Source organism: Pseudochaenichthys georgianus, unplaced genomic scaffold (assembly GCF_902827115.2).
Source record: "Pseudochaenichthys georgianus unplaced genomic scaffold, fPseGeo1.2 scaffold_1324_arrow_ctg1, whole genome shotgun sequence".
Lineage (NCBI taxonomy): Eukaryota > Metazoa > Chordata > Actinopteri > Perciformes > Channichthyidae > Pseudochaenichthys > Pseudochaenichthys georgianus.
Window position 1 is genome coordinate 7,501 of NW_027262212.1, and position 27,500 is coordinate 35,000.

A 27,500-nucleotide genomic window follows, 5' to 3' on the forward strand; every position below is an offset into this window, starting at 1 on the left:
CACATCGTTTTTCTAGAACAGATTACAAATCGCCTGAAAGTCACAGTCACAAGATGGAGGAATGCCGGGTCTTGTAGGAAATCATACATCCTGTCATGTTCAAAATACTGAGTTTTTCTCTAAATCTGAAAATTCTGACTTTTTCTAAAAATGTTGACTTTTTCCTCAAAAATCTGACTTTTACAAAAAAAAAATGACTTTTTCTCAACATTTCAAAATTCTGACTTTTTCTTAAAATCTGACTTTTACTCAAAATTCTGACTTTTTCGCAAAATCACAAAACCCTGACTTTTACAAAAAATTCTGACTTTTACTAAAAAATCTGACTTTTACTCAAAATCTCAAAATTCTGACTTTTACTCAAAATCTGACTTTTACAAAATCTCACAATTCTGACTTTTGATAACAATTCTGACTTTTTCTCAGCATCTGGAAGCAGTCATCACATACAGAGCATCAAGTAGTTCCTGAGCAGTGTCCTTCACATGCTGATATCAAGAGAGGGAGTCACACAGTCACAAGATGGAGGGATAGAAAGCAGTATTCAATGTTTACTTCAGATGAGCTCCACGTCAGAAATGAGCATGCTTGATGTCTCTCTCCATAGAGGCTGAGTCATCATGTTAACCACATAGCTATCATCTGCCTCAAACAGTCCTGATGCTCTTCAAGGTCATCACACATCCTGCCATGTTCACAGCTGCAGTTGGGACCCTTGTTAGCATGCTACTCTCATGTTGGAAGAGGACACTCAGTATTTCCCCAACATGGTTTAAATGACTGTTTTCTCACCGCTAGCAGGCTGACGAACAGCAGCAGGCAGAGCAGAGCGTGTCTGACCGTCTGTTTGTCGTCAGTGGGCTGCAGCCCGGGGGGGGGCAGGTTCAGCGGCTGCTCAGAGGAGGAGCTCGGCAGCCCGTCAAACAGCGCCCCACTGTGGCCTGGAGAGGGAAAGAAACATAAGTTAAAGGTCACCTATTGTGCAAAATCCACTTCTTCATGTCTCTTCTACATCAACATGTGTCCCCTCTTCTCCATGTCTCTTCTACATCAACATGTGTCCCCTCTTCTTCATGTCTCTTCTACATCAACATGTGTCCCCTCTTCTCCATGTATCTTCTACATCAACATGTGTCCCCTCTTATCCATGTCTCTTCTACATCAACATGTGTCCCCTCTTCTCCATGTCTCTTCTACATCAACATGTGTCCCCTCTGCTCCATGTCTCTTCTACATCAACATGTGTCCCCTCTTCTTCATGTCTCTTCTACATCAACATGTGTCCCCTCTTCTTCATGTCTCTTCTACATCAACATGTGTCCCCTCTTCTCCATGTCTCTTCTACATCAACATGTGTCCCCTCTTCTTCATGTCTCTTCTACATCAACATGTGTCCCCTCTTCTCCATGTCTCTTCTACATCAACATGTGTCCCCTCTTCTCATGTCTCTTCTACATCAACATGTGTCCCCTCTTCTTCAATGTCCTCTTCTACATCAACATGTGTCCCCTCTGCTCCATGTCTCTTCTACATCAACATGTGTCCCCTCTTCTTCATGTCTCTTCTACATCAACATGTGTCCCCTCTTCTCCATGTCTCTTCTACATCAACATGTGTCCCCTCTTCTCCATGTCTCTTCTACATCAACATGTGTCCCCTCTTCTCCATGTCTCTTCTACATCAACATGTGTCCCCTCTTCTTCATGTCTCTTCTACATCAACATGTGTCCCCTCTTCTTCCCAAAGACTGCAAAGCTTTTATTGCACTTTGAAAATGTGTATATGTTTACGAGGAATGTGTTGTTATTCATATGTTGTACCTGTGCCGTTGGACAGCTCTGTCTCCGTGCTGGCTATCATGTCAGGGATTGGCTGGAGAGGAGAGAAACCGTGGGGCTCTGAAAACACAACAGAAGACAACACACATATTTTAAGTTTGTCCTGCACAATTATTCAAAAACCACAATATGGACCAATGCAGTACTTCAATTTGCACGATGCAAAATATTTGTTTTTTAATTAACTGTTGCGGTGCTGCAGAGGTACCCTGCCATATACAATTGCATTTTACAGACCTAACAAAACATATTTGTTTGGTACAGACCCTCTCAAGATATCCCACCATTATCATTTAATATATTTTTTTTTATTATAATGACGCAAAAATAACCAATCCCTCCTCCATACTCCTTTTTATAAGGTGCCAATACAAAAAACAAACAAGAGACGTACAACATTCAGCAGAAGACAACACACAAGCATTCATACTTCAATATGCAGATACAGTTCAAGTGCAGGAATATATCGGTTTAAGTACAAATAAATGTTTGAATGCGTCTTACCTGAGTTGGAACTGTAGGCCGGTGAGGTAATCGTCCCTTGTTGCTGTTGTTGTTGTTGTTGTTGTGGATCTTCCAGGCCACCGTTGGTCCTGGGCTCTTCGCTGAGGCCCGTCACAGCGGCTCTGTTCAGGGCCTCGTAGCCGCCCTGCTCCCTCTCCCCCTGGCTGAGCCCCATCAGAGAGATGGCTCCGAGCAGCAGGCTGACCGCCAGCACCACCGTGGAGCTGATCATCTGAGGAGAGGACACAGGATATGAGTTCATGCACTACTTACGTTTCTTCTTTCTTTATTATACAGGCTACAGACACAAAACATGGACATTACAACAACAACAAGAGACATTCCTATCTCAGACAAAAACAAATGAAATACAGTCAGTTGGTCACTTCAACATGTCATAAACAGTTGACAGTCCCATATCATCAAAAGCATGTATGATTCCTTTTTATCCCACTCTTCCCTACAGCTGATTGTTCCCCGTGTCATGGTGTGTCGAGCCACCCTTTGATTCTTTGAGGCAATCATCCTCTCCAAAATAAATGGTGTTTTTAATCTACTTAACTGCAGGTCCGCTGCAGCTCTGACTACTTTCAAATCCAGACTAAAGACTTTTCTTTTTGCCGCTGCTTTTAATTGAACTATTCACATCTTAAACTGCACTGTAACTTTTATCCATGTACTTTTTTCTTTTAATGTTTCTTTTATTAGCTTTTCTTTTTAATGACTGATTTTAAATGCCATTTTCTGAATGTCTTTCGTTTTTTGTAAAGCACTTTGAATTGCTTTGTGTTGAAAGGTGCTATATAAATAAACTTGCCTTGCCTACTTTTCACACACCTTAAATTCAGATTTCTCCTTCATTGAGCTTTAAAAAGAAGTATTCATCAACTGTGTCCTCATGCAAAGCCCAAACAAAAGACCAAAGGGAGTGAATGCAAAATCAATATAAAGTGTCTTAAGACAATTTTGATTCTCAGTCCAGTCTTGCAACGTATGGTCAATAAAAAAATAAATGCATCTGGTCTTCCTCTTCCTCCTCACAGAATCTACAAATTGGCGACGGTTCGATATTAAAAGTGTCGAGTTGAGGTCTTCAGTTGGAAGATTCTTGAATAGGAATCAATTGTTGTTTTGTATATGGTTCTAAAAAAAATTCCAGGGTATCAGAATATTAAATTCTTCTTCCCAGAAAGAACAGACCGCATGAGGAAAAGCAGTAAGGCCCTTGCTCTGTGATTATAACTTATTTTATTTATTTTCATTTTTGATAGCCGTTTCTGACTTCTCGTGTGAGGTGTACAGACCTGATGTCGGTTTCCATCTTTTTTTAATTTACGTTTCCAGTTAGTTGGAATAGCTGAAAGCAGCTGGTTAAGTGACGGAAATCACATATCTGACCAAACATACAGCGAAAACACTGATATGAAATTAAATTACCTGTGCTATCTACTGCAGTAAATCATTCATGAAAATAATTCCTTTTCTCAGGAGACTTTCCCATACTACTTACGTTTCTTTATTATAAGTGTTGGGGAATAATTAGCTTAGGTATTCAACCTTCGACACAGTTCATCATTTTCTCCTCTCACTGTCTCCTTGCCCACGGCACAGGTCTACCACCTTGGGTATATCTGCTATCTCTCTTAAGGGGGAGGAGCTTAGGTATTGCTGCTATCTCTCTTAAGGGGGAGGAGCTTAGGTATTTCTGCTATCTCTCTTAAGGGGGAGGAGCTTAGGTATTTCTGCTATCTCTCTTAAGGGGGAGGAGCTTAGGTATATCTGCTATCTCTCTTAAGGGGGAGGAGCTTAGGTATTGCTGCTATCTCTCTTAAGGGGGAGGAGCTTAGGTATTGCTGCTATCTCTCTTAAGGGGGAGGAGCTTAGGTATTTCTGCTATCTCTCTTAAGGGGGAGGAGCTTAGGTATTGCTGCTATCTCTTCTAAGGGGGAGGAGCTTAGGTATTGCTGCTATCTCTCTTAAGGAGGGGAAGCTTGAGCGCATTGTTGTTGCCAGTCTATGACCGAGCACAAGCCGCCATGAGGTCGTTTACCGTTCAGGGACGTAGGCGTAGATTCAGGGTCCATTGCTTTAGTCTCGCTGATGAAGAATGTTGATTATTACACTCTGAACTAGTTAAAACCTCGAGCTGCAGAAAGAGTTCTTCAGCATTGGTTTGGAAACCGTTGTGTCAACTCGTGACTCCAAATAAACCGTCAGTGTTTGCCATCAAAGCTCCAGCTCTCCTCGTGTCTCTCTGAGTCCTGTTTCCAATTGCTTCAGAAGTTTCCATCACAATAAGTACAAGTTAAGAGACAAGACACGTCACGGGCCACGGTCTGACCACACGGTTGAGATGCCACCATCAATTCTGAGGGTTCTCCTCTCTGGTAGGAGGTGTCAACTAACATTCTTCAATAGTTAGACTAAACAGCTGAGGGACACAACTTTGGTTGTTGCTTATGGCTCGGAGTCATCTGAGTGAGCGAGCGTGTGTGTGTGTATGTGTGGTATGTGTCAGAGGGCAAAGCAGGACATGCAGGGCAAATGATTCCCTGACACATTTGAATAGGGACTATGTCAGTATCTCAGGGTTAGGGACTTGGCTTGGGAAACAGATGGTCACCGTTTCAAGTCCTAGTATTATGTATTTATTTCAACAAGGACCTTGCATACAAATACATTCATCTCAGAAAAGAGAAGAGATGCCAGATTACAGATAATGGCTCATGTGCATCTGCAGTCCTGAGGCAGGTACATAGCAATCAACAAACACTCAAACATGGCATCATGTCTATCACACACACAATTATAAAACATGGCAACATGTGTAGCTGAAGGTGTGCCAGTTCACTTCCTGGGACCTCCTGGTTTTGCATGTGTGTACTTGTACTGTATATACTCACAGTAGAACTTTTGTGGGATTAATAAAAGCATGTTTTCTTCAGAAAGAAATGAGAAGACAGAAGTCAAAACAGACCAACCTGAGCTCTACCGTAGAAGAAGGCAGAGTCGATAGAATCAGTCCTTTCTCCTAATAACAGAAGACCTCCCACCATCAGGAAGGGAACCCTACACACACACACACACACACACACACACACACACACACACACACACACACACACACACACACACACACACACACACACACACACACACACACACACACACACACACACACACACACACACACACACACACACACACACACACACACACACACACACACACACACACACACACACACACACACACACACACACACACACACACACACACACACACACACACACACACACACACACACACACACACACACACACACACACACACACACACACACACATTTTATCTCAATCAACATAAATAACGGTGGCACAAGTACACTTTTACAAACCAATAGAAGTGTATAAGTATGTATATACAAAGTAGTGAGGAGTCTTGACTTACCCCCAACCCAAAGCCATGAATATTCCTGGTCTGAGTCTCAGCAGATCATTTCTGTTTGTCAGAGCGAGACACAGAGGGATTAAACCTGAAAAAAAAGAAAAACAAATGTGAACACCAGCGGGTGTACACGCATGCATTATAATCAGGATGAAGTCTAATGGAGTCTTACTGACGGAAACGGCATCCATACATCCCTGGACCTCATGTCAAGCTGTCTGCAAGTGTTTTGCGAGTGTGTACATGCTTGTGTGTGAGGGGGTTTGCAATAAAAGAGATTCTTATTATCTGTGATGGTAACCGTTTAATATCTAAATATTCTTAAAAGTTGAATATAGGTTGAAATAGTATTCTGTTCACCTGTCCAGATGTAGGTGCTGTACAGAGAGCCGTAGAGCAGACTGAAGGTGAGGATCTTTCCCAGCAGATTGTCCTCTTGTGTCGCCAGGAAGTTCCACAGGATCATACTGACACACACCAAAAACTACACAAGTACACAAGTGAATATGAGGAGCCATTGTTATGTCTGTTTAACATCACGTGCTGTACACGACTTGATATCAATGTTGTGTTTATAAAGTACTTGAGATGTGACTGACCTGAGCGAGGAAGAGATTTAAGGCAAAGAGGTGAGGGAGTCTGTTGAACTTCCTGCTCAGCAACATCACCACGATGGTCCACACCTGAGGGGCGACACAGGCGCACACATATTCATTATGTGTGTGTGTGTGTGTGTGTGTGTGTGTGTGTGTGTGTGTGTGTGTGTGTGTGTGTGTGTGTGTGTGTGTGTGTGTGTGTGTGTGAGACATGTTTTGCATTTTTTATTCATAGTCGTATTTTTAGATTCACACACTCACCAGTGCTAGCAGGCTAACGATGCTAATGTTGAAGCTAACGTTCTGCAGTTCAGTCACCAGGGGGGCGGGGTCCATCAGAGGGATCGTTAGTAACCATGCCGACACGTAGATGATGGGAGCCGACAGAAACGTACTGATCACCATCCCGGATGTTACCTGAGGAACGGGAAAGGAGGGGAATATCAAAATGCGTTTTTTCATAACATCTTAATAATTTACCGCAACATGTGCAGTAACTGAAGGGAAAGAATGTCAAAATGTAATACCTTGGAAAATGCCGTTTAATACTTTTTAATAGTCTTAATTTTCGCTAAATTTATTTATCAACTCGTAATACTTTTTAAGACCCCGCGGACACCCTGCTACGTGAAGCACTTTGAATTGCCTCGGTGTTTTAAAATGTGCTATACAAATAAACTAACCGTGAACCTTGTAACATTTCAGCCATTGTTTTGTTGCGTCAGCATCAACAGTACTTACCACCTCCAGCTCGAGGTTGTAGTGTGCCGCATAGATGGCCACACTGGGTGCCGTTGGGAAGACTCCATACAGGAAAGCAAAGTTAGACAGACTGGTGTGATTGGAGCTGGTGCTGTTCACTCCAACATCCAGAATATCCACCATGTCTTTACACACCAGAGGCATCACCAGGCTGCACAGAGACACACACACACGTATACAACTTCATCAAAGACCAGCTGTTCAGGCAGTCGTAGTTATTGAGGGTAGGGGTGTATGGAAATATTGTGGCACACCGCTTGTGCAAGAAATAGTCCCTTTATGAAGCTTATAAAAACGGAAATATCTTTTTTAAAGCCGTATATGGTGGTGTCATTGCACTGGGCAGAAATACAGTATATTGAGCGGTTCCAGCGAACATTGCCTCGCTATACTGTACCGTAACACTTTTGATTATCCGGTGTACTGCAATTAAAGCCACCCCCACATTAAAACCACACATTAACCCAATCCCAGTCCTGCTTACAGTTTGGCTGTGATGAGGAGAATCAAGGCGACTCCGGTGTCTCTGGTGAGTTTCCTAAGCTGGCCGACCTGAGAGAGACAAAGAGAAATGACTAACTGATGCTGAAATGGAAATGATGCAGATTATAACATTTAACTGGGTGAAAGGCAGGGGCAGTTTCATCCCACAGGCAATAAGACTATTAAACACCTACACTTGAAACAACATCATAACATTAATCTGGCTGCTACTTAGGAATTATTTATCTATTATATCATTCCAATCACTTGCACTAATTCACTTTTTTTTACTATTTTTCCTTTTGTATTTACTATTTACTTGCACTATTTTTTGTGTGTGTATCTGTATTAATTGTGTTGCACTGTTGGAGGAGTCTGTGACCTAAGATTTTCATCGTCATAACTACACCGTAGCTATGTTCGTATGACTAAGAAAAGCCTTGAAACCTTAAACGACAAACATAAATACAGCATCATACTGTAGGTAGGTTCTGCACACTTTACTCCAGAGGCCTGCACGACGAAGCCGGTTCAACCTAACCTGGATATGTTTGAGTTAGCCGGTTGGCCTAATCCAAAACAAACGCGCTCTCGCTAAACGGTCCTACGACGCTGGTTATCAACTCGTTAACTCAAGCCAGCTTTGCCCTTTCTAGTTAGGTGCGCATTCACATGAAAGGGGCGGGGCTAGCAACATTTAACCAATCACAAACATGGAGAAGCGTACTGACAGCGCAGCGTCATACTTCCTGAATGAAAAGTGAACTATAATATTAGACATATGAAGAAGTTATACTTTAAACATCCATGACTGAAACACTTGATCAGGATCAAAGCCTCAGAGCTGCACCTGCAAGGTGAATACAGCTGGGACAGAACACGTGTTTGAATGCGTACATTAACAGGTTTATGATCACTAAGACACTAGTGGATCTGACTTTAAATTACATTTGTCTCGAGTGTTTCCTCAACTTATGTGTTGCTTAAAATAATACTTCTGCCTCCAGTCTGTGACGCTGTGAGTGTTGCACGGCCAGATACGGCTCAGCTGACTCAGATCAGGAGATGATACATTATGAAGTGATATGCCGCGAACTGTACTTAATGTACTCTGATCCGGTTACTTATGTCGTGTCAGATATTAAGTTAGCTTTCTTAACGCTAATGTTCTATAATAGTCAGATTGCTCTGAAGATGGAGGTGATATTCTATTCATGTTCACGTTCACACAGTCGGTGATTTTTGCCGGCCGTCTTTCCGGCAGTTTTTCTGTATTTCCTTTCTCCTGTGATATGACTTGATCGCTTTAAACTCCGCACACTGAGCTCTGATTGGTCAGCAGGCGGTGCTTTCACTGAGTTGAGCTCTTAGCCTGCAACCTAACCTGGTCCGAACCAGGCTAGCCGTTCAGCATAGGTTACCATGGATATCTAGCCCGCTAAAAAGAGAACCAGCTTCGTAGGACCGGAAACCCAGAGTTTTGGTTCATACAAAAAATGTATTACCCTTTGCATTAACAAAAGGGGTCAACATTGTTGAAATCTCATCCAAGGTCATTCAAACTACTGCTGACTAGGGATGCCAGCGATTATTCGATTATTCGAATATTCGTTACAGTCTCCATAATCGAATATTATTTTTAAAAATCGATTTTATTTATATATTTTTTTTTTTATTATTTAATTTTTTTTTATTATTATTTATGTTTTTTTTTTTTTTTTCTGGCTTAGTTTCAACCAAAATATATATATAAATATATATATGCTAATAATAGTAATAGTATTAATAATTGTAAATGGCCATTGGTCACACCACCAGTTTGTTTTACTGTAAACTTGGAGGAAGCCTGCGAGCAGAGCAGACTGCTGCTGCAGCTGCTACACACCGACCCCACCCCCACCCCCCCTCTCCCTCTCTCGTGCGACTAAAGATGAACAAAGCGGCAGCCGGCAGGTAAAAAGAGTTCCTCCTCGTGGAACTACTTCGAACTTACAAGTCCAAAGGAAGTTAAATGCAAGCTCTGCGAAAAGACGTTGGTCTATCACAGCTCAACCTCAACAATGCGTTCGCATTTGAGTGCGAAGCACGCCAAAGAGGTTACAGAGAAAGACGCAGCACAGCCGCCATTACCAACTTCACTTCAAGGCCACGTCGTTGTGATGACATGCTTGTTTGTTGTTTGTGCTGTTAAACATGTTACAGTAAAGACAACAACGGAATTCCTTTTGTCTGATTTTTTTTTTCTCCCGCGGGGGGGGGAGGGTCGAATAATCGATTATTATTCGCCAGGGCTGCCGAATAATCGATTTTGATCATGGTCAGTTTCTGGCAACCCTACTGCTGACTTTGCAGTAGTCAATCAGAATGTAATGTGATCAACCAAAGGAAACTACCATAGTGAGGCCGAGGTAAAACAGAGCCGCTCCTCCAAAAGAGTTGGCCAGGCCGTCGATGAACTGAGAGAGCACGGCGGGGATCTGCTGGCCGAGTGCAAAGTGGGAGAGGATCCCTATTATCACCATGAACACTATGGGGTTCTTCATCACCTGCGGGGGGGCAGAGAGAGGGGGGGGCAGAGAGAGGGGGGGGGGCAGAGAGAGGGGGGGGCAGAGAGAGGGAGTGATCAACTTACATAAAAACTAAAAGGCATACATTCAAGAACACTTCAAATACATTCAAAGTTAGGGAAAAGAAGGTGGACGAACACAAGATTATAGCAGGCTTAACAAAGCTAAACACAAAACTGGCAATGAATAAACCGTAACTACCGTACTTTTCGGACTATAAGCCGCGACTTTTTCCCCCATTTTTTTTGTACAGCTAACGGCCACTAGGGAACCTCCTAAATCTATGGATCTTACAGGTAAAATGAACCACCTTTAACTCTACGGGCTCTAGGACCGGTCCGCGCCCGCCACCTTTAAGGGGCGGGCTCCAGCAGGAAAAGCTGGAAGCCGGAAAAGAGTGAGACAGGTAGCGCGCCAAAGTGAAAGTGGAACCGAGAGACAGAACGAGAGCAAGACAGACGGACAATTTAGCTGCTGCGGCGGCTTATATGCAGGTGCGCTTTATAGTCCGGAAAGTACGGTAAGTATATGACAGTGTTAGATTGTTCCAAAATGAAAATGATCTGACTCAAATTAAGTTCCATAGCATCTTCAGAATATATACTGCCATACTTCAGAAGGACCACAAAAAATGGTGGGTAAAATCTGTAGGTGTAACTCTGTCTAACTAGTTTTTATAATTCAATTTTCTGATTGGTTTTCGGTTCTGAAAAAGGGTCTGTCTCAAACAAGTGTCTAAATGAAACTAAACGTCATCACGCCCAAGTGAAGTCATGTGACCGTGCTGTAGTTCCTTTATCGCCTAACGTTAGCTTTTGACTTCAAAGATCATAAAGGAGTGTTAATATGTGGAGAAGGTCCTGCTTAACAAAACCTGTACTTTCATAAACATGTGTTTGCTAAACTTATATTCAGAACTCCAAATGCCGACTGTCCAAAGAAACCCTTATAATAATAATAATAATATATTTTATTTCGAGGCGCCTTTCAGGACACCCAAGGTCGCCTTACAGTGCATTTAAAAGTTAAAACAGCTAAAACAAAAACGGAACACAATTTAATCGAACCGACAAGATGCCAGCTTGCAGCCGCCCCCATCGCTGCACCACTGCTCACTCATTACCTGTAGGACCACGACTCCCACGATGCGCTTCGTGCTGTGTGAATGGTTGGTCTGCTTCCACTTCTGCACCTCACACAGAGCGAAGCCGATGGGGTTGAGCAGCATGAGAGAAACCGGGGCAACCAGATAGATGTACTGCAGGTACTCTGGATACGTGCTCCGATACAAGGCATCCACTAGAAACACAGGGAGAAGGAGACGGTCACCTATTGTGCAACATCCACTTGTCCATGTCTCCTCTACATCAACATGTGTCCCCTCTTCTACATCAACATGTGTCCCCTCTTCTTCATGTCTCTTCTACATCAACATGTGTCCCCTCTTCTCCGTGTCTCTTCTACATCAACATGTGTCCCCTCTTCTACATGTCTCTTCTACATCAACATGTGTCCCCTCTTCTTCATGTCTCCTCTACATCAACATGTGTCCCCTCTTCTTCATGTCTCCTCTACATCAACATGTGTCCCCTCTTCTTCATGTCTCTTCTACATCAACATGTGTCCCCTCTTCTCCATGTCTCTTCTACATCAACATGTGTCCCCTCTTCTCCATGTCTCTTCTACATCAACATGTGTCCCCTCTTCTTCATGTCTCTTCTACATCAACACGTGTCCCCTCTTCTTCATGTTTCTTCTACATCAACACGTGTCCCCTCTTCTTCATGTCTCTTCTACATCAACATGTGTCCCCTCTTCTTCATGTCTCTTCTACATCAACATGTGTCCCCTCTTCTTCATGTCTCTTCTACATCAACATGTGTCCCCTCTTCTTCATGTCTCTTCTACATCAACATGTGTCCCCTCTTCTTCATGTCTCTTCTACATCAACATGTGTCCCCTCTTCTTCATGTCTCTTCTACATCAACATGTGTCCCCTCTTCTCCATGTCTCTTCTACATCAACATGTGTCCCCTCTTCTACATCAACATGTGTCCCCTCTTCTTCATGTCTCTTCTACATCAACATGTGTCCCCTCTTCTTCATGTCTCTTCTACATCAACATGTGTCCCCTCTTCTTCATGTCTCTTCTACATCAACATGTGTCCCCTCTTCTCCATGTCTCTTCTACATCAACATGTGTCCCCTCTTCTACATCAACATGTGTCCCCTCTTCTTCATGTCTCTTCTACATCAACATGTGTCCTCTCTTCTTCATGTCTCTTCTACATCAACATGTGTCCCCTCTTCTTCATGTCTCTTCTACATCAACACGTGTCCCCTCTTCTTCATGTTTCTTCTACATCAACATGTGTCCCCTCTTCTTCATGTCTCTTCTACATCAACATGTGTCCCCTCTTCTCCATGTCTCTTCTACATCAACATGTGTCCCCTCTTCTTCATGTCTCTTCTACATCAACATGTGTCCCCTCTTCTTCATGTTTCTTCTACATCAACATGTGTCCCCTCTTCTTCATGTCTCTTCTACATCAACATGTGTCCCCTCTTCTCCATGTCTCTTCTACATCAACATGTGTCCCCTCTTCTCCATGTCTCTTCTACATCAACATGTGTCCCCTCTTCTCCATGTCTCTTCTACATCAACATGTGTCCCCTCTTCTTCATGTCTCCTCTACATCAACATGTGTCCCCTCTTCTCCATGTCTCTTCTACATCAACATGTGTCCCCTCTTCTTCATGTCTCTTCTACATCAACATGTGTCCCCTCTTCTTCATGTCTCTTCTACATCAACATGTGTCCCCTCTTCTCCATGTCTCTTCTACATCAACATGTGTCCCTTCTTCTTCATGTCTCTTCTACATCAACATGTGTCCCCTCTTCTTCATGTCTCTTCTACATCAACATGTGTCCCCTCTTCTTCATGTCTCTTCTACATCAACATGTGTCCCCTCTTCTTCATGTCTCTTCTACATCAACATGTGAAACAGGGCTGAAACAGAGGGGATTATGGGTAATGCTGCAATGATCTGCTTGGTGTTTCAGCCAATCAGAGACAGGCTCTGGATATATCTGAGACCTGTGATATATTGATGATAGGGGACTTTTAGAAACTGTATTTTCAAGAGCCTTTGAGGAGAAAGCATCAGTGTGTTCCTCACCTATGGGGTATCCTAAGGCGAAGTCATTGCTCTGCGTAGCAAAGATGGCGTACAGACCCGCCTTGCTGTATCTGCACTCTGGACTGGCCACCATCAGAGTCAGAACACACACCAGCGCAAACACCGTCACCTACACACAGCATGCAAACATTCAACGGCTTTGTTCATACACACGACAACTACAGCATTGTTTGGGCTATGGAAATCTTAAATGCTTCTCCAACACGGCAACATACTTAATATAACAATAAAATGCATAAAAGTCCAATGAAACAAAAACAAATTAAATTAGGTTGCAGGAGAAGAGCCTCAAATGTAGGTTATAATCACATGACTTCTTAAAATCCCACACCATGATCTAACAAAGAAAGTAAACACATATATTGTGTACTTGTTATTGGTTTGTCACTACATGTACTATGTATGTATTTACAGGCAGTGGAAAGAAAACAAAACATGCCTTATTGTATGACCTTGAATACAGGTTGCTAAGTGAATTAAATAAGATACATGAACAGACAGTCAGACACCAACCTTAGCGACCAGGACGCTCCAGAGAAACGCCCAGATGACGTCTCCAAAGTCCAGCAGCACCATGTTTTTGAAGAGCAGAGCTGGAAGAGCGAATTTAGACACAAAGGCCCCCAAACCCTTCGCCTGGCTCTGTGTGATGATATCTGCCCTGTCGGGTCAAACGGGAGAGTTAGCAATAAACACACAGATGTTGTTCACGGATAACTATTTATATGTTGATTTGGTCATTCCAGCATATAGCAGCAACTTGAAATGCTAGCTTAGTATCTGACACCAACTCAGTGTCGTATATTTTCATATTTAACCGGGTGGATTAGGGGTTTGTTTGTGGACAAAAACCAAAGGTGGTGATTGTCGTAACAGTAATAATAATAATAATAATAATATATTTAATTTATATAGCGCTTCTCATCTGCCAAGACAAATCTCGAAGTGCTTCACAACAAGGGATACACTTTGAGAGATTAAACAAATAATTGTAATAATAATAAGAAATCAAAAAATAAAATATAAAATAGAGTACAAAAATAAAAGTCGGAGATAGCGATAAAAATGGCAGTACTCCAGGTGTACCGTGCTCAAAGTTTATTGGAAGGACAGGAAGGCTTTCGTTAGACTTACTTTGTTTGTGTTGAGTTTGAATTAAGTGCGATTTAATCAAATCAAATCAAATCAAGTTTATTTATAAAGCACATTTTAAAACAACTTTCGGTCGCGCCAAAGTGCTGTACATGAATAAAAAATATACGGAACATATTGCAATTTGTAGCATTTAAGTTAAAAACAACAAATATAAAGGCAGACACAGTTAAAATACAAAATGAAAAATGTCATGCTCTGCTCACTTTTAAAAGGCCAGAGAGAAAAAGTGTGTTTTTAGAGAGGATTTAAAAGCCCCTAGTGTCTGGGCCGACCTCACAGGTAAGGGCAGAGTGTTCCAGAGCCTGGGACCAGCTGCTGCGAAGGCTCGGTGCCCTCTAGTTTTTAGCCTGGTTTTCGGCACTACCCGCAGCATTTGGTCGGCAGACCTTAGAGCTCTGGCTGGGGTGTATGGGATTTAAGTCTTGTGACAGAGAGAAACATGAACACAGAAGGTTCCCTGTAGTAGGTATCACTTGGTTTATGACGTTTTTAAATGGCATTTTGCAAGTCTGTTCACTAAAGGTATCGGCGTTATAATAATCCCTTTAAATTGTGAGATTGTGTTAACTGCTTTTGCCTACCTGCCAGCTATGTAGCCACACAATATGATGCCAAAGCACTCGAGGAGAGCCGGGAACAGCTTATCGATGGACATGTGGGGCCCGGCTGCAGAGCCTGCCAGGGTATTTTGGGATATGTTCTTCCCGTGGATGAGCACGTAGCTGTTGGCGGCCTCCATGATGAGGATATGATGGGGGTCCGCTAGATGGTTGGGGAGGTTCAGCACTCTGGAGGAAACAAGGGATGTACAATGAGTGGCGATGTACAACGCTCCTTGTGTTAACACAAAGATATTTTCCTGATTAACAAAACGTGTAAGTATTATAAACATGTGTTGGCCACAGAGCTTATTTTCTGCAATATTCCAAAATGCAATGGAAAAATCCCATTGGCTTTTTGTCAAGGGAACCAGGGAGGTCGGCATACAAATACGCAAGGTTAACACATACTGTACAAGGGATTTGCCCTGATGTATTTGGTGCATACATACAGTAAACACAGTTAAAGAAGCTACACTGTAAGAAAAGGACCAACAAATAAAGATACAAATCTATTTTAATAAAACTATTATAACAATAGCAATATGTACATGAAATATAGATATACCCTTAAAAATAAAATACAATAAAATATGTGTAGTATTGGTATGACAAGTGACAAAGGGAACATATTATTCTCAATATAACAGAAACATATTATGATTATACATTTCGATAAATAGTACGACACTTCCCCACTACAGGGAATCCAAAGAAAGGCAGATTATATTAATATATACGGTCAAATAGGCTGTTTCTGTCTAGTGCCCCTTATACTCTGCTGAATTCTCCTTTTTTAAACAATATAATTGAAACAGTCCATGGTGAGACTTTGACAACATTTCGATTAATTGTGAAGCCCTACTTCCTACTACAGGGAGCCCAAAACAAGGCAGATTATATTAATATTTAATGTAAATAAGGGTGTTTCTGGATGATAAACAGTCTCTCGTGGTGCCCCCCTTCTAACCCTTTGCTGGTTCCGCCCCTGAACGAAACAGTTCGCTCAGTAACGGTTCATGTAATGCTCCATTTTATTATTTAATGGCAATGTTACGTCACTTAATATTCATGCGATAAACAGCCTACAAATCCAACTGCTCCATTGTAACTGCCAGGTGACCGTTAGCACTAGCTCGGTGCTAAAAACATCAGGAATAATAACCGTTAGAAGCTTTATCATCAACACCTGGAATTTATATATCACTAAAAACGACTTGTTAAGAAATTAAGTGCTTACCTTTGTTTCTAAAAGACTGCTTTTGTTCACAAGTGTCCGATATTCATCTGTCCTGCCGTGTTTTCGGCCGTTTTAGAAGAGAAGCTCTGCATCTGACAGCTGCCCAGAAAGGCAACGCCCTAAACACATGACGGACAGGCGGTTCGGCGAATCAGCGCCGAGATACGCTTCAAGCTCCGACTGTGATTGGATAAAAGCGTGCGGCGGTGCTGCACTCATGTGATAAGGTCAATGATTACATATTTGGAGCTCATTATGTGTTCAGTACAAATGAACTGCAACAAAGGTAAGTAAATATTGATTTTATACGAAACCAATATGTCTTCAGTAAAGCAGTTAAAGTGCCCTAAACACAATTGTGTCTATAATCATATCACTTACTATTCTACACACTGTACACTACAACCTATGGAGGACTGAGAATGCCATGAGAATAAAGACATCATGAATAAGCATGAGTAAATGTATGCATACAAAATACATACAAATAATAAAAAAGTAAAAGAAAATCCAGTAATAAAAGTGACATTTTGGAAATAAATAAAGCTGAAATAAACAGTTAAAAATAAGAGAGTACATAAATACATCAGGAAATAAATATGTATTATGTGAGTCATGCCTTTGATGGTGATTAGTGTATGCTGTGTTCTGTATGAATTACATAGGCTTATTAAATAACTATGCCGAATCATATATACAAATGAATCTACCACTCAGATGTGTCTTCTCTCTAAAGAAGAGAAAAATAAATGATCAGATATTTTAAAATGGCATTTTATAGCATGTTGTTATGTTGCTAAGCTCACCATTTTTTAGTGTGTGTGTCTGTGGTTGTGACTTTATGAAAAACATGAAATATAGCCAAATGCATGTGAGAGCACGGAAAAAAGTGTGTGTGTGTTGTTGTTGTTGTTGTTCATCCAGGCCTTTTCTGTTGTATGCTCCACGTTCATTGCAATTCACTCACACTCACACCTCCACATCCTGTGAATCAGAAAACATGTTCTCTTTTGAAAGTGTTGCTTTAATAAAATATAATATATCATTTGTTACTATCATTATTGCACAGTACAGACTAACAAGATTACATTATCCTTTTAAAGGCACACAAACAAACATCATGTGCTTCTTCTAGCCTCAAATCTGTTCGAGACGTTCGTTAAAGAAGTGTAGGAGGAAGACGTCGTGGATCATTTGGAGTCCATTTCGGGCTCTAAAGAGAAAACAGCAGAAAATATTTAAGATACTTTTCAAGATACATTCATTTATGTTCACCACTGTACATATTTTAAGGAGTCCTTGCAGTGAAACATGCATGTTAAGAAATACAATTCATAATCTCAGTAAGTAATTGTATTATCAGCCATAACGTTTGTCATTGTGATATCTTGTGTTTTGTTTAATCGAACATCCCTCCGAAAAAACTAAACTATCTCCAAAAGACTATAACTAACTTTAAATGCTGTAAATCTATAAAAACGTTGAGTTGTTTAAGATCATTGTACATTTGCTTTCTTTTTACTGCATTTCAAAAGACGTTATAGGTAGTTTATAGCATCTAATCCTATTTACGTAATCTATCTTTTAATTTGAAAGGAGGGTCAGGCCGATTGTCGGACCTCAGATTGAGGAGGAACAATGCGGATTCCGTCCTGGTCGTGGAACGACGGATCAGCTTTTTACTCTCGCAAGGATCCTGGAGGGGGCCTGGGAGTACGCTTATCCGGTCTACATGTGTTTTGTAGACTTGGAGAAGGCGTATGACCGGGTTCCCAGGGAGTTACTGTGGGAGGTGCTGCGGGAGTATGGGGTGAGGGGGTCTCTACTCAGGGCCATCCAATCTCTGTACTCCCAAAGCGAGAGCTGTGTCCGGGTCCTCGGCAGGAAGTCGGACCCATTTCCGGTGAGGGTTGGCCTCCGCCAGGGCTGCGCTTTGTCACCAATCCTGTTTGTAATATACATGGATCGGATTTCGAGGCGTAGTCGTGGGGGGGGGGGTCTGCAGTTCGGTGGACTAAGGATTGCACCACTGCTTTTTGCAGATGATGTGGTTCTGATGGCTTCATCGGTCTGCGACCTTCAGCACTCACTGGATCGGTTCACCACCGAGTGTGAAGCGGCTGGGATGAGGATCAGCACCTCCAAATCTGAGGCCGTGGTTCTCAGCAGGAAACCGATGGACTGTCCACTCCAAGTAGGGAATGAGTCCTTACCCCAAGTGAAGGAGTTCAAGTATCTCGGGGTCTTGTTCTCGAGTGAGGGAACAATGGAGCGTGAGACGGGCCGGAGAATCGGAGCAGCGGGAGCGGTACTGCAGTCGCTTTACCGCACCGTTGTGACGAAAAGGGAGCTGAGCCAGAAGGCAAAGCTCTCTGTCTTCCGGGCCATGTTCGTTCCTCCCCTCACCTTTGGTCATGAAGGATGGGTCATGACTCATGACCCAAAGAACGAGATCGCGGATACAAGCGGTCGAGATGGGTTTTCTCCGCAGGGGGGCTGGCGTCTCCCTTAGGGATAAGGTAAGAAGTTCGGTCATCAGGGAGGGACTCGGAGTTGAGCCGCTCCTCCTTCGCGTCGAAAGGAGCCAGTTGAGGTGGTTCGGGCACCTAGTTAGGATGCCACCTGGGCGCCTCCCTAGGGAGGTGTTCCAGGCACGTCCAGCTGGGAAGAGACCGAGGGGTAGACCTAGGACCAGGTGGAGGGATTATATCTCTTCGCTGGCCTGGGAGCGCCTTGGGACCCCCCAGTCAGAGCTGGTTGATGAGGGGAAAGGGATGCTTGGGGCTCTCTGCTGGAACTGATACCCCGAGACCCGACCACGGATAAGCGGGAGAAGATGGATGGATCTTTTAATTTGGAGTTATACTATAACCTTAGTTTTTAAGCTTTTATAATTATAATGTTAGTTTCTATATTTTGTATTTGTATTTATGGTATTTCATTCTTTTAACTTGGATTTATTCATTTTAAAATGTTTTTAAAATGATCAGTTTTAGTCCTGTAAAATTGTATTTTATTTTTTTTAACATGAAGCACTTTGAGTTGCATGTTCTGTCTGAAAGAAGAAGATATTAAAATACATTTACCTGCCATAAACAATAGCTGCTATGTTCAATCAACGCTTTCAACACATTTAAGCATGTTCTGGAATATCTTGACACTGACACATTTTCAACACCTCTACATCTCGTGCATGAAGTACACGTGTCTCTGTGAATGAGGCTCTCTCTCACCGCTGAAGCTGAACTGAGGGAAGCTGCTCAGATCTCCTCCTCCGTGAAGCCTCTGCAGCTTCGCTCTCTCCTCTGAAAGCTGTTTATCGTAATCTGGATCTTCCTCATTCAGCCTGTAGAGAGGAAGAGGCAAATGCCAAAATCAATCTTCTGTTCGTGTGATACAGACAGGGAGATAGAAATGCTGTTTCTTACAATCCCAAGGAATGACATACACCCACTTATATATATATTATATACACATACATAATCAAACATAGACACATACTATTTATACTTATAAAACGGACAAGTCAAATTAAGCAATCTGATTGGTTCTTAGCCGTGATATACTGAGCGTATACCACGGGTAGAATTGTAAATTACTTTTCACAACAAGTCAGTATCCCTCCGCGTCTGAGAAAAACAGTATACCGTTCAAACTGGAACAAGAAAGCAGCGGAGAAGTAACGGGGCAGAAACCCTCCTTGTTACGCAGCGGTCCAGACATAGACATCAAACGGCAAAACATATTCAGTGTGCAGTTCCTTTGGCATTAGGGCAGGATATCTAGATACTTTCCAAGGTCTGACATCATGAGTTGTGCTACTTTTAAAGCAAGCAACGATGTTTTCAAATCTGTAATGAAAGAGGTCCGCAAAAACACTATCGGCCAATCAGATTGCTTGATTTGACTTGTCAGTTTTATAAATATATTTACATTTCTTCCGTTACGGAACAAACTTACAAAGCATAAAATGGAAACATTTAAGATTAACGTCGACCTCCGGGGTGGTCTTACTGTGGAGGAGCTTACTGTCGTGAGCTATTGCTTAAATATGCACACATTAAGAGGCACAACAGTCAATACAAAATAACAGTCACTTCAAAACGGATGAGGATGAATATATTACAACAGTACAAGTACGTACAGTAGTGCAAATGACTGTGTGTGTGTGTCCTTCTTAATCTGTTACTCACCTTGTTAGCCTATTGGATATTTCCCACAATGTTTATATTGGAACATACATGTTATTGCATGTGCACAATTTTACTTATGTTCTAACTTCTTATGTTAATATGAATATCGATGTTATATTTAGTTTTATCTTCAATTGGACATTTAACTTGTATTTGCTTATTTGCAATCAATCAATCTACCTGTGCATGTTGTTGTATTCTCTGATCTTCTCAAGGAAAAGTCTCTGCACGGGATCTAAATCTGAAACACATAAAAACAATACTATTAATAAAGGGGACCTATCATGCAAAATCCACTTTTTGATGTCTGTTATCCATAAACATGTGTCCCCGGTGTGTCGGGGAAATAAAACCCTCTCTCTTTTCCTCCGTACCCAAATCTCTAAAAACGGGGAACAACGGAGCTGATCCAGATGTGCGTCCGATATGACGTAATATCTGAAATGTGGACCCACGGCCCAATCAGAAAGTTGCTATCAGAAACAACGCCCGGCTGCTTTGGACGTAATATGGTCGGTGTTTACATTAGCATCGCTAACACTCAGAGCTAACCTGTGCTGGAGAGCATGTGTGTGAAGAAGCAGGAAGTAGAAAGGAACTCACCTTGTGGTATAACCGGCAAGAGAGAAAGCCTTTGAGCTCCAGACTGTTTCAGAGCCTTGATAATCCATGATATGGACTTTCATCACGGCAGCATTTAGTTTAGACGGTAGCTGCCGGGTCCCGCATGAGCTCAGACCCCTCCTCTTTTATTTTTTTTATCTATTTTTTTATTTTGTAAATCTTTATATCCCAAATCAGCACTTTTGAAACAGGAAGTGAAACAGAGGGATATGAGGCGTGGCTAGAATGATCTGTTTGGTATTTTGAGCAAAACACTTCATAGACATGTTCTTTAAAACCCAAAACTATAACGAAACAATAATATACAATTCTGAAAAACTCCAGATTATGATTAGTTAGTTAAATGATTAAATTATCAATGCAAGGCAAGGCCAGAGTATTTATACAGCACCTTTCAACACAAGGCAATTCAAAGTGCTTTACAAAAATGAAAGACAGAAAGTTTATGGTTTTAGCAAATTAAGTACATTCATGAAATAGGTAAAGTTAGGCAAATAAAACTCTCGGATACAGCGAAGGCCTCAGTATGCTTCACACAATGTGGGTCTGATGGACTCACAGCATCCGACGCCCTTTCCAGCACCCACATGGCGTGGTTGAATCTTTGTTCTGAATGATCGATAGCTGTGATTGTGTGTTTCTGTATTCACCTGCATGTGTTCCTGGGGCGTGTTCGTCCCTCAGGGCTCCAGTGTGCGTTTCCCCCTCCATCTTCAGATCTTCCGTAACTACAGCAGCTGTTTTGTTAAAACGACCGAGAGGAGAGATTAGGGCAAAGCATCTAATTTGGTTTCCGTCCAAATCTCGTTGACAGCTTCACAAAAACCTGTTGCGTCTCATTTCCAATCAAGACATGTATTTCTAAAGGGTCCATCTCAGAGCCTTTTGGAGTCAAAGAACACCATTTAAAGACTTCTATCAAACAGCTGCCAAATCTTACATCCATCCATCCATCTTCTCCGCTTATCCGTGGTCGGGTCTCGGGGGTATCAGTTCCAGCAGAGAGCCCCAAACGTTCCTTTCCCCTCATCAACCAGCTCTGACTGGGGGGTCCCAAGGCGCTCCCAGGCCAGAAGAGATATAATCCCTCCACCTGGTCCTAGGTCTACCCCTTGGTCTCTTCCCAGCTGGACGTGCCTGGAGGCGCCCAGGTGGCATCCTAACTAGGAGCCCGAACCACCTCAACTGGCTCCTTTCGACGCGAAGGAGGAGCGGCTCAACTCCGAGTCCCTCCCTGATGACCGAACTTCTCACCTTATCCCTGAGGGAGACACCAGCCACCCGGCGGAGAAAACCCATCTCGACCGCTTGTATCCGCGATCTCGTTCTTTCGGTCATGAACAAGATTCTACCCTATTTTATTTGTATTTACTTGCACTATTGTATCTGTTTCATTGTGTTGCTCTGTTGGAGGAGCCTGGGACCCCAGATTGTCATTGACATATCTACACTGTAGCTAAGTACGAATGACAATAAAAGTGTTGTGTCTCGTCAAATGTGTTAGTTATGTTTATGTGTCATGTCTGTCTATTTATGTCATTTCATCTCAAGTCAGTCTCTGTGTTTATTGTCATGTCTCATTTTCCATGTCCTGTTTCATTGTGTACTTACCTCTTGTCTCTCATTTCTCCACTGGCTCCCCGTCTCACACCGCATCCATTACAAACTCCTGGTCCTCACTTACAAAGCCCTCCACCATCTGCCCCCCCCCCCCCCTACCTCACTGACCTCCTCACCCTCTACCAACCACCCCGGTCCCTCAGATCCTCATCAGCCGGTTTGCTTTCAATCCCCAAGGCCAAACTCCGGAGCTTCGGGGACAGAGCCTTCTCTGTGGCAGCCCCGAAGCTCTGGAACTCCCTCCCCCAAGACCTCCGTGACGGCCCGTCCACACTACAGCGTCGGCAGCGTCGGAAGCGTCGACAACTCCAATCTGCCCATTCACTTTCAATGGGGTGACGTCACGTTGCCTCGCTTTTTCGCCGAACTGAATTGTGGGTAGCAGAGCGGTCCGTCTCCGCCGTCTCCGGCATCAGAAGTTGAACAATGTTCAACTTCTGATGCCGGAGACGCCGGAGTAGCCAGCGCCAGCCAATCAAATCCCGTTTCGCAAAATCTGACAGCTGAAGCCGTAGCCAATCAAACCGCGTCTAAGCTGGGAGAGATATCCCGCCGTTCATTTCTATATTTCAAAAAAAGTCGGAGGAGAAACTAACTATCGCCGTAGCAATCACCCGGTTTTGTATGACCAGACCCTCTTCACCTCCCGGGATACAAACCGGAGGAACCAGGCATGGAGGGAGGTGGCAGAGACAGTGGGGGAAACTGGTTTGGGGAGTTTATATATATATATAATGCTCCCATAAAATCCCCGGGGTTTTTGCTTTGTATGTCGGGGGCGGGAGATTCATGTGATTGGTTGTTGGCCGTGTTGCTTGAATAAAATCCCCAAGCTCCAGACACGCCCAGCTCCAAGCTATTTTTGGAGCTGTAGTGTGGACGCTCCGTGAGTCTGAGTCCCTCACCCTGTTCCAGTCCCGCCTCAAAACCCACCTCTTCAACTCTGTATCCATAAGCCCCGCCCCCTCTCGATCAACTTCCTCCTGACTGCTTTTCTGTTGTGTTTTGTTTCTTTTTGGCTTTGTCTTTATTTTGTTTGTCTACCCTCCCTCCCAAATGTAAAGCGTCTTTGGGTTCAGAAAAGCGCTATAGAAAATTAATATATTATTATTATTATTATTTCAGGCCCCGTTACTTCCTCCCCATGTGTTTTCCCGCCCTTGTCAGCGTCTGCCTTCCACCTGTTCCCACTCACCTCATGTTCAAACAGTCCCGTCTCCCCCCTGTCCTGTGTCAGTTCGTCTCGTTTGTTTCCATGGATGGTCGTGCCAGGCTTCGGCCAGGAGAGGATCGTTTCCAGTCGAGTCAGGTTTTGTGCAGACTTAAAGGTGGGGTCGGTAATTTTTGTATGTATTTTTTGTCAAAGCACTTCAGATATTCATTGCTATCGGGATGTTAAGAGCATTCCATGGAATATAACAAACAGTGTGTCTCGAGCCGGTTTCTCAAACGTACCCCCCCTTTAAGTTAATCTTAAATTCTCTTTTTGTTCCCTTTCTTCCTCCTTGTGAGCACTTTTTGTTTAATCCAGTACCCACTCTGTTAAAAGGGATTTTCTGTTAGCTTGAAATTAAAAAGAAATGTTTTGCTACATTCAAGACCGTCTCCGGGTCGTGCCTTTGGGTTCTCCAGTTTCTAGGTTGTAAAATCCTTACACAAACAGTCACGATAATAAAACACGTCCAAAAACCGCCTTTTCCAACGTTCAGCAGATTCATCGTTGCATCTCTAGTATCTTCTCACTACTCCCCTTTTCATTTGCTTCTACCTGTTCCTCTACAACAGGGGTTCTCAAAGTGCGGCCCGCGGGCCAATGGCGGCCCTCGGAAATGTTTCTGGCGGCCCGCGATAGTTAATGTGACACGCTGAAATGCATGCGTTATATTTTAATCCTCCATGGTTCCTATCTAGTAAGAATTAGAATGGAATTTAAGAATGGTAAAACTGCGCCCCCTGGGTTGTCATTCCTAAATTATGAATGACAGCTTGTGGAAAGTTTGCTAGACTACTGGTTGCATGGCAACTAGGCATCTCGCGAGTTGGGGTAATTGGTTAGTACAATAAAGAAAGGATTTGTTTTGGAATTATTTTCTGTTCCGTTTTTTCTTGGGCGGCCCTCAATCCAATATTGGGTACCTACATTGTCCCTCACTCATCAAAACTTTGAGAACCCCTGCTCTACAACTTCAGGAGTCGAACTTACCCTCCAAAGTATCCGCTCGTATGACCTCCTGACCAACAGGGCCTACTCCGTCCTCGTGTCCAGAATCAGAAATGAACCGCTCCTCCGTCAGGACATCTATCTGCAGACCTTCAGACGTCTTCAGAGTCTCCGTCGCCTCCATATCTTCCACCTCTCCACGATCGGCTTCTCTCTCCAGATTATCGGTGGCTTCGCTCAGAGACTCGTTCTCCGGCGTTTCCGGAGACGCCTCAACTTCCGCCATAGCCTCCAACACGCTCGCTCGCTGCCCTACGGACTCCTTTTCGGCTTCCTGGACAACAGACTCACCACGTTGCCGTTCGTCCTGCTGCCTCGCTGCTTGCTTAAGACCAAGTATGGCCTCCAGCATGACGGCGGCCTCAGCTTCTATTGCATCTGTAGCTTCGGTGATAGAATCCAGCGTTAAAATGTCTTCCTCCGACGTGTCCTCGTAAACAACAACGTCCTCTTGTGTGGTCTCAACTCTCGTCTCCTCCTCTTTGGCGAGTACCTCAGCTCCTTCCTCCAGGGCATTCCTTGTTTCCAACAGAGCTTCAAGACCTTCGAATCCCTCCATGACCTTTGCTAAAGTTATCGATTCCAGCGTCATGGCTTCTTCCTCCTCTGTGTGCTCTCCTTCTGCTTCAGGACTTTTGGAAAGCTCAGCAGGAACATGACGGAGAAGCTCCTTCGCTAGCATGCCACTCGTTCCTTTTAACCCACGAAGATCCTCCGAAAAAGAGGAAGGAACTTGGGTTAAGACGTCTCGCTCGTCGTCGCTTAAATTCTCCGTTTCTGTCACAGCAGCTTCGTCATTCGCTCCAATCTCCTTCAGCTGTTCTCCTTCGACGAAACATGTTGTTAGGATGCGCTCTTTGTTTTTTAAAGACGCTACCAGAGCCTCGTCTACATTCACCGAGTCTTGTGCATTTAGGATTAAGGAAGCATGTGAGAGGTTTTCCGCTTCTTCAGTTTCTATTGTGGGCTCGATTGGACCTTCAGAAACAGCCGAGGTACTGGTCTCTACTGTCCTTTCTCTTAATGCTTCTTCTTTGGAAGTGTACGAGAGGTTATCAGGGCCAGAGTCTGTGCTTTGGGTTTCTACTTTCAGGTCCTCTACTTGTGCCGTGACATCTACTGTAGTTTCGACTGGATGTTCTGGAACAGCAGCTTCAGTTTCGAGTGTTACGAATGAAAGATTGTGGGCTTCTATTGTTTCTATTAAAGGTTGTTCCTTGGTAGTGTGTGAGAGATGAACAAGACCCAAGTCTGTGCTGTTGGCTTGCATTTCCAGAGTAGCTTCGACTGACCCTTCGGCATCAGCAGCTTGAGCTTCTATTGGTTCCAATGGGACATGTATGGCTGCTACTGGTTCTATTGTTTCTATTAAAGGTTCTTCCTTGGTAGTGTGTGAGAGTCCTGATTCCTTGCTTTTGGTTTCTACAGCATGTACTGTGACATCTCTTGAACTCTGTGCTGGATGCTCAAGAACAGCAGCTTCAGTTTCTAGTGTTTCTACGGGAACGTGGCTTGTTTCTACTTGTGGTTCTACTGTTTCTATTAAAGTGTGGTCTTTGTCAGAGGGCAAGATGTGTATAGGATCTGAGTTGGTGCTGTTGGTTTGTATTTGTTGAGTTGTTGTGTCCTCTATTGTTGTTTCTATTGAACCTACAGCAGCTTGAGTTTCTATTGTTTCCAAAGCAACATGGCTGGTTTCTATTAACGTTTCTTCTTGATCTGTGTGCAAGCGGCTAACACAACCCAAGTCTGTGGTGTTAGTTTCTACTTTTTGAGTCATTTCAGAAATGGCAGCTCCAGTTTCTCGTGTTTCCACGGGAGAATTGATTATTTCTACTGTTGTTTCTAGTATAAGTTCTTCCTTGGTAGTGCATGAGACCTCCGAGTCTGTCACTTTGTCAGCTGGAGCATCCATTGCACCCTCAGCCACCGCAGGTCTAACTTCTAGTGTTTCTACAGGAGATATTTCAGGCTCTACTGATTTTAATGCAGTTTCTATCAAGGTTTCTACAGTAAGAGCTGAAGAAGATGACGTCTCCGTGTTGGTCTCTTGCGAGTGTGCTGAGGAGAGCAGGACTGAGTCAGTTTCCTCTTTAGTTTCCTCTGCTTCAGTCAAAGTGGGGCTTTCTATTGCAGAAGTGTTCGATGCTAATGCTGCAGATGTTGTGCTGGAAACTTTGGAAAGACCATCAGAAACTTGTTTGGTAGTAGAAGACGCAAGAGAGACTGCTGAGGTGGTGGTGGTGGGAGGTGTGGTAGGTCGAGCTGTGGAGAAGAGGAACAACATGAGATAAAAGGGGCAAGAAGAAGGGGGAAAACATATAAAAAAACATGTCTCTTAGATTAAGATTAAGATGGAGTTTTATTAATCCCCGTGGGGAAATTGTTTCTCTGCTTTCGACCCCTCCTAGTGTTAGGAGCAGTGGGCTGCCATTTTGAACGGCGCCCGG

The 27,500-nt window shown here is 43.2% G+C and overlaps 2 protein-coding genes across 3 annotated transcripts in view; both read right to left on the minus strand.

Moving 5' to 3' along the window:
• gpr155b (G protein-coupled receptor 155b) overlaps positions 1-16,503 on the minus strand; it is a 21,060-nt gene extending 4,557 nt beyond the window's left edge. For both annotated transcript variants that reach the window (XM_034077130.2, XM_034077131.2), the window contains exons 1-16: positions 16,393-16,503; positions 15,135-15,341; positions 13,912-14,059; positions 13,378-13,507; positions 11,321-11,496; positions 10,024-10,176; positions 7,632-7,699; positions 7,127-7,298; positions 6,647-6,802; positions 6,389-6,472; positions 6,150-6,273; positions 5,793-5,877; positions 5,324-5,411; positions 2,343-2,574; positions 1,821-1,898; positions 793-941 (exon numbers count right to left, since the gene is read on the minus strand). In XM_034077130.2, coding sequence (XP_033933021.1) covers positions 793-941; positions 1,821-1,898; positions 2,343-2,574; positions 5,324-5,411; positions 5,793-5,877; positions 6,150-6,273; positions 6,389-6,472; positions 6,647-6,802; positions 7,127-7,298; positions 7,632-7,699; positions 10,024-10,176; positions 11,321-11,496; positions 13,378-13,507; positions 13,912-14,059; positions 15,135-15,292 — 2,001 coding nt within the window. In that variant the 5' untranslated portion in view covers positions 15,293-15,341; positions 16,393-16,503. The remainder of the gene's footprint in view (positions 1-792; positions 942-1,820; positions 1,899-2,342; positions 2,575-5,323; positions 5,412-5,792; positions 5,878-6,149; positions 6,274-6,388; positions 6,473-6,646; positions 6,803-7,126; positions 7,299-7,631; positions 7,700-10,023; positions 10,177-11,320; positions 11,497-13,377; positions 13,508-13,911; positions 14,060-15,134; positions 15,342-16,392) is intronic.
• Positions 16,504-17,402: 899 nt separating this feature from the next.
• LOC117440910 (enolase-phosphatase E1-like) overlaps positions 17,403-27,500 on the minus strand; it is a 10,982-nt gene continuing 884 nt past the window's right edge. The window contains exons 3-7 of the mRNA XM_034077132.1: positions 25,033-27,315; positions 21,860-21,946; positions 20,766-20,826; positions 19,626-19,738; positions 17,403-17,605 (exon numbers count right to left, since the gene is read on the minus strand). Of these exons, the coding sequence (XP_033933023.1) occupies positions 17,583-17,605; positions 19,626-19,738; positions 20,766-20,826; positions 21,860-21,946; positions 25,033-26,965 (2,217 nt within the window). The 5' untranslated portion in view covers positions 26,966-27,315 and the 3' untranslated portion in view covers positions 17,403-17,582. The remainder of the gene's footprint in view (positions 17,606-19,625; positions 19,739-20,765; positions 20,827-21,859; positions 21,947-25,032; positions 27,316-27,500) is intronic.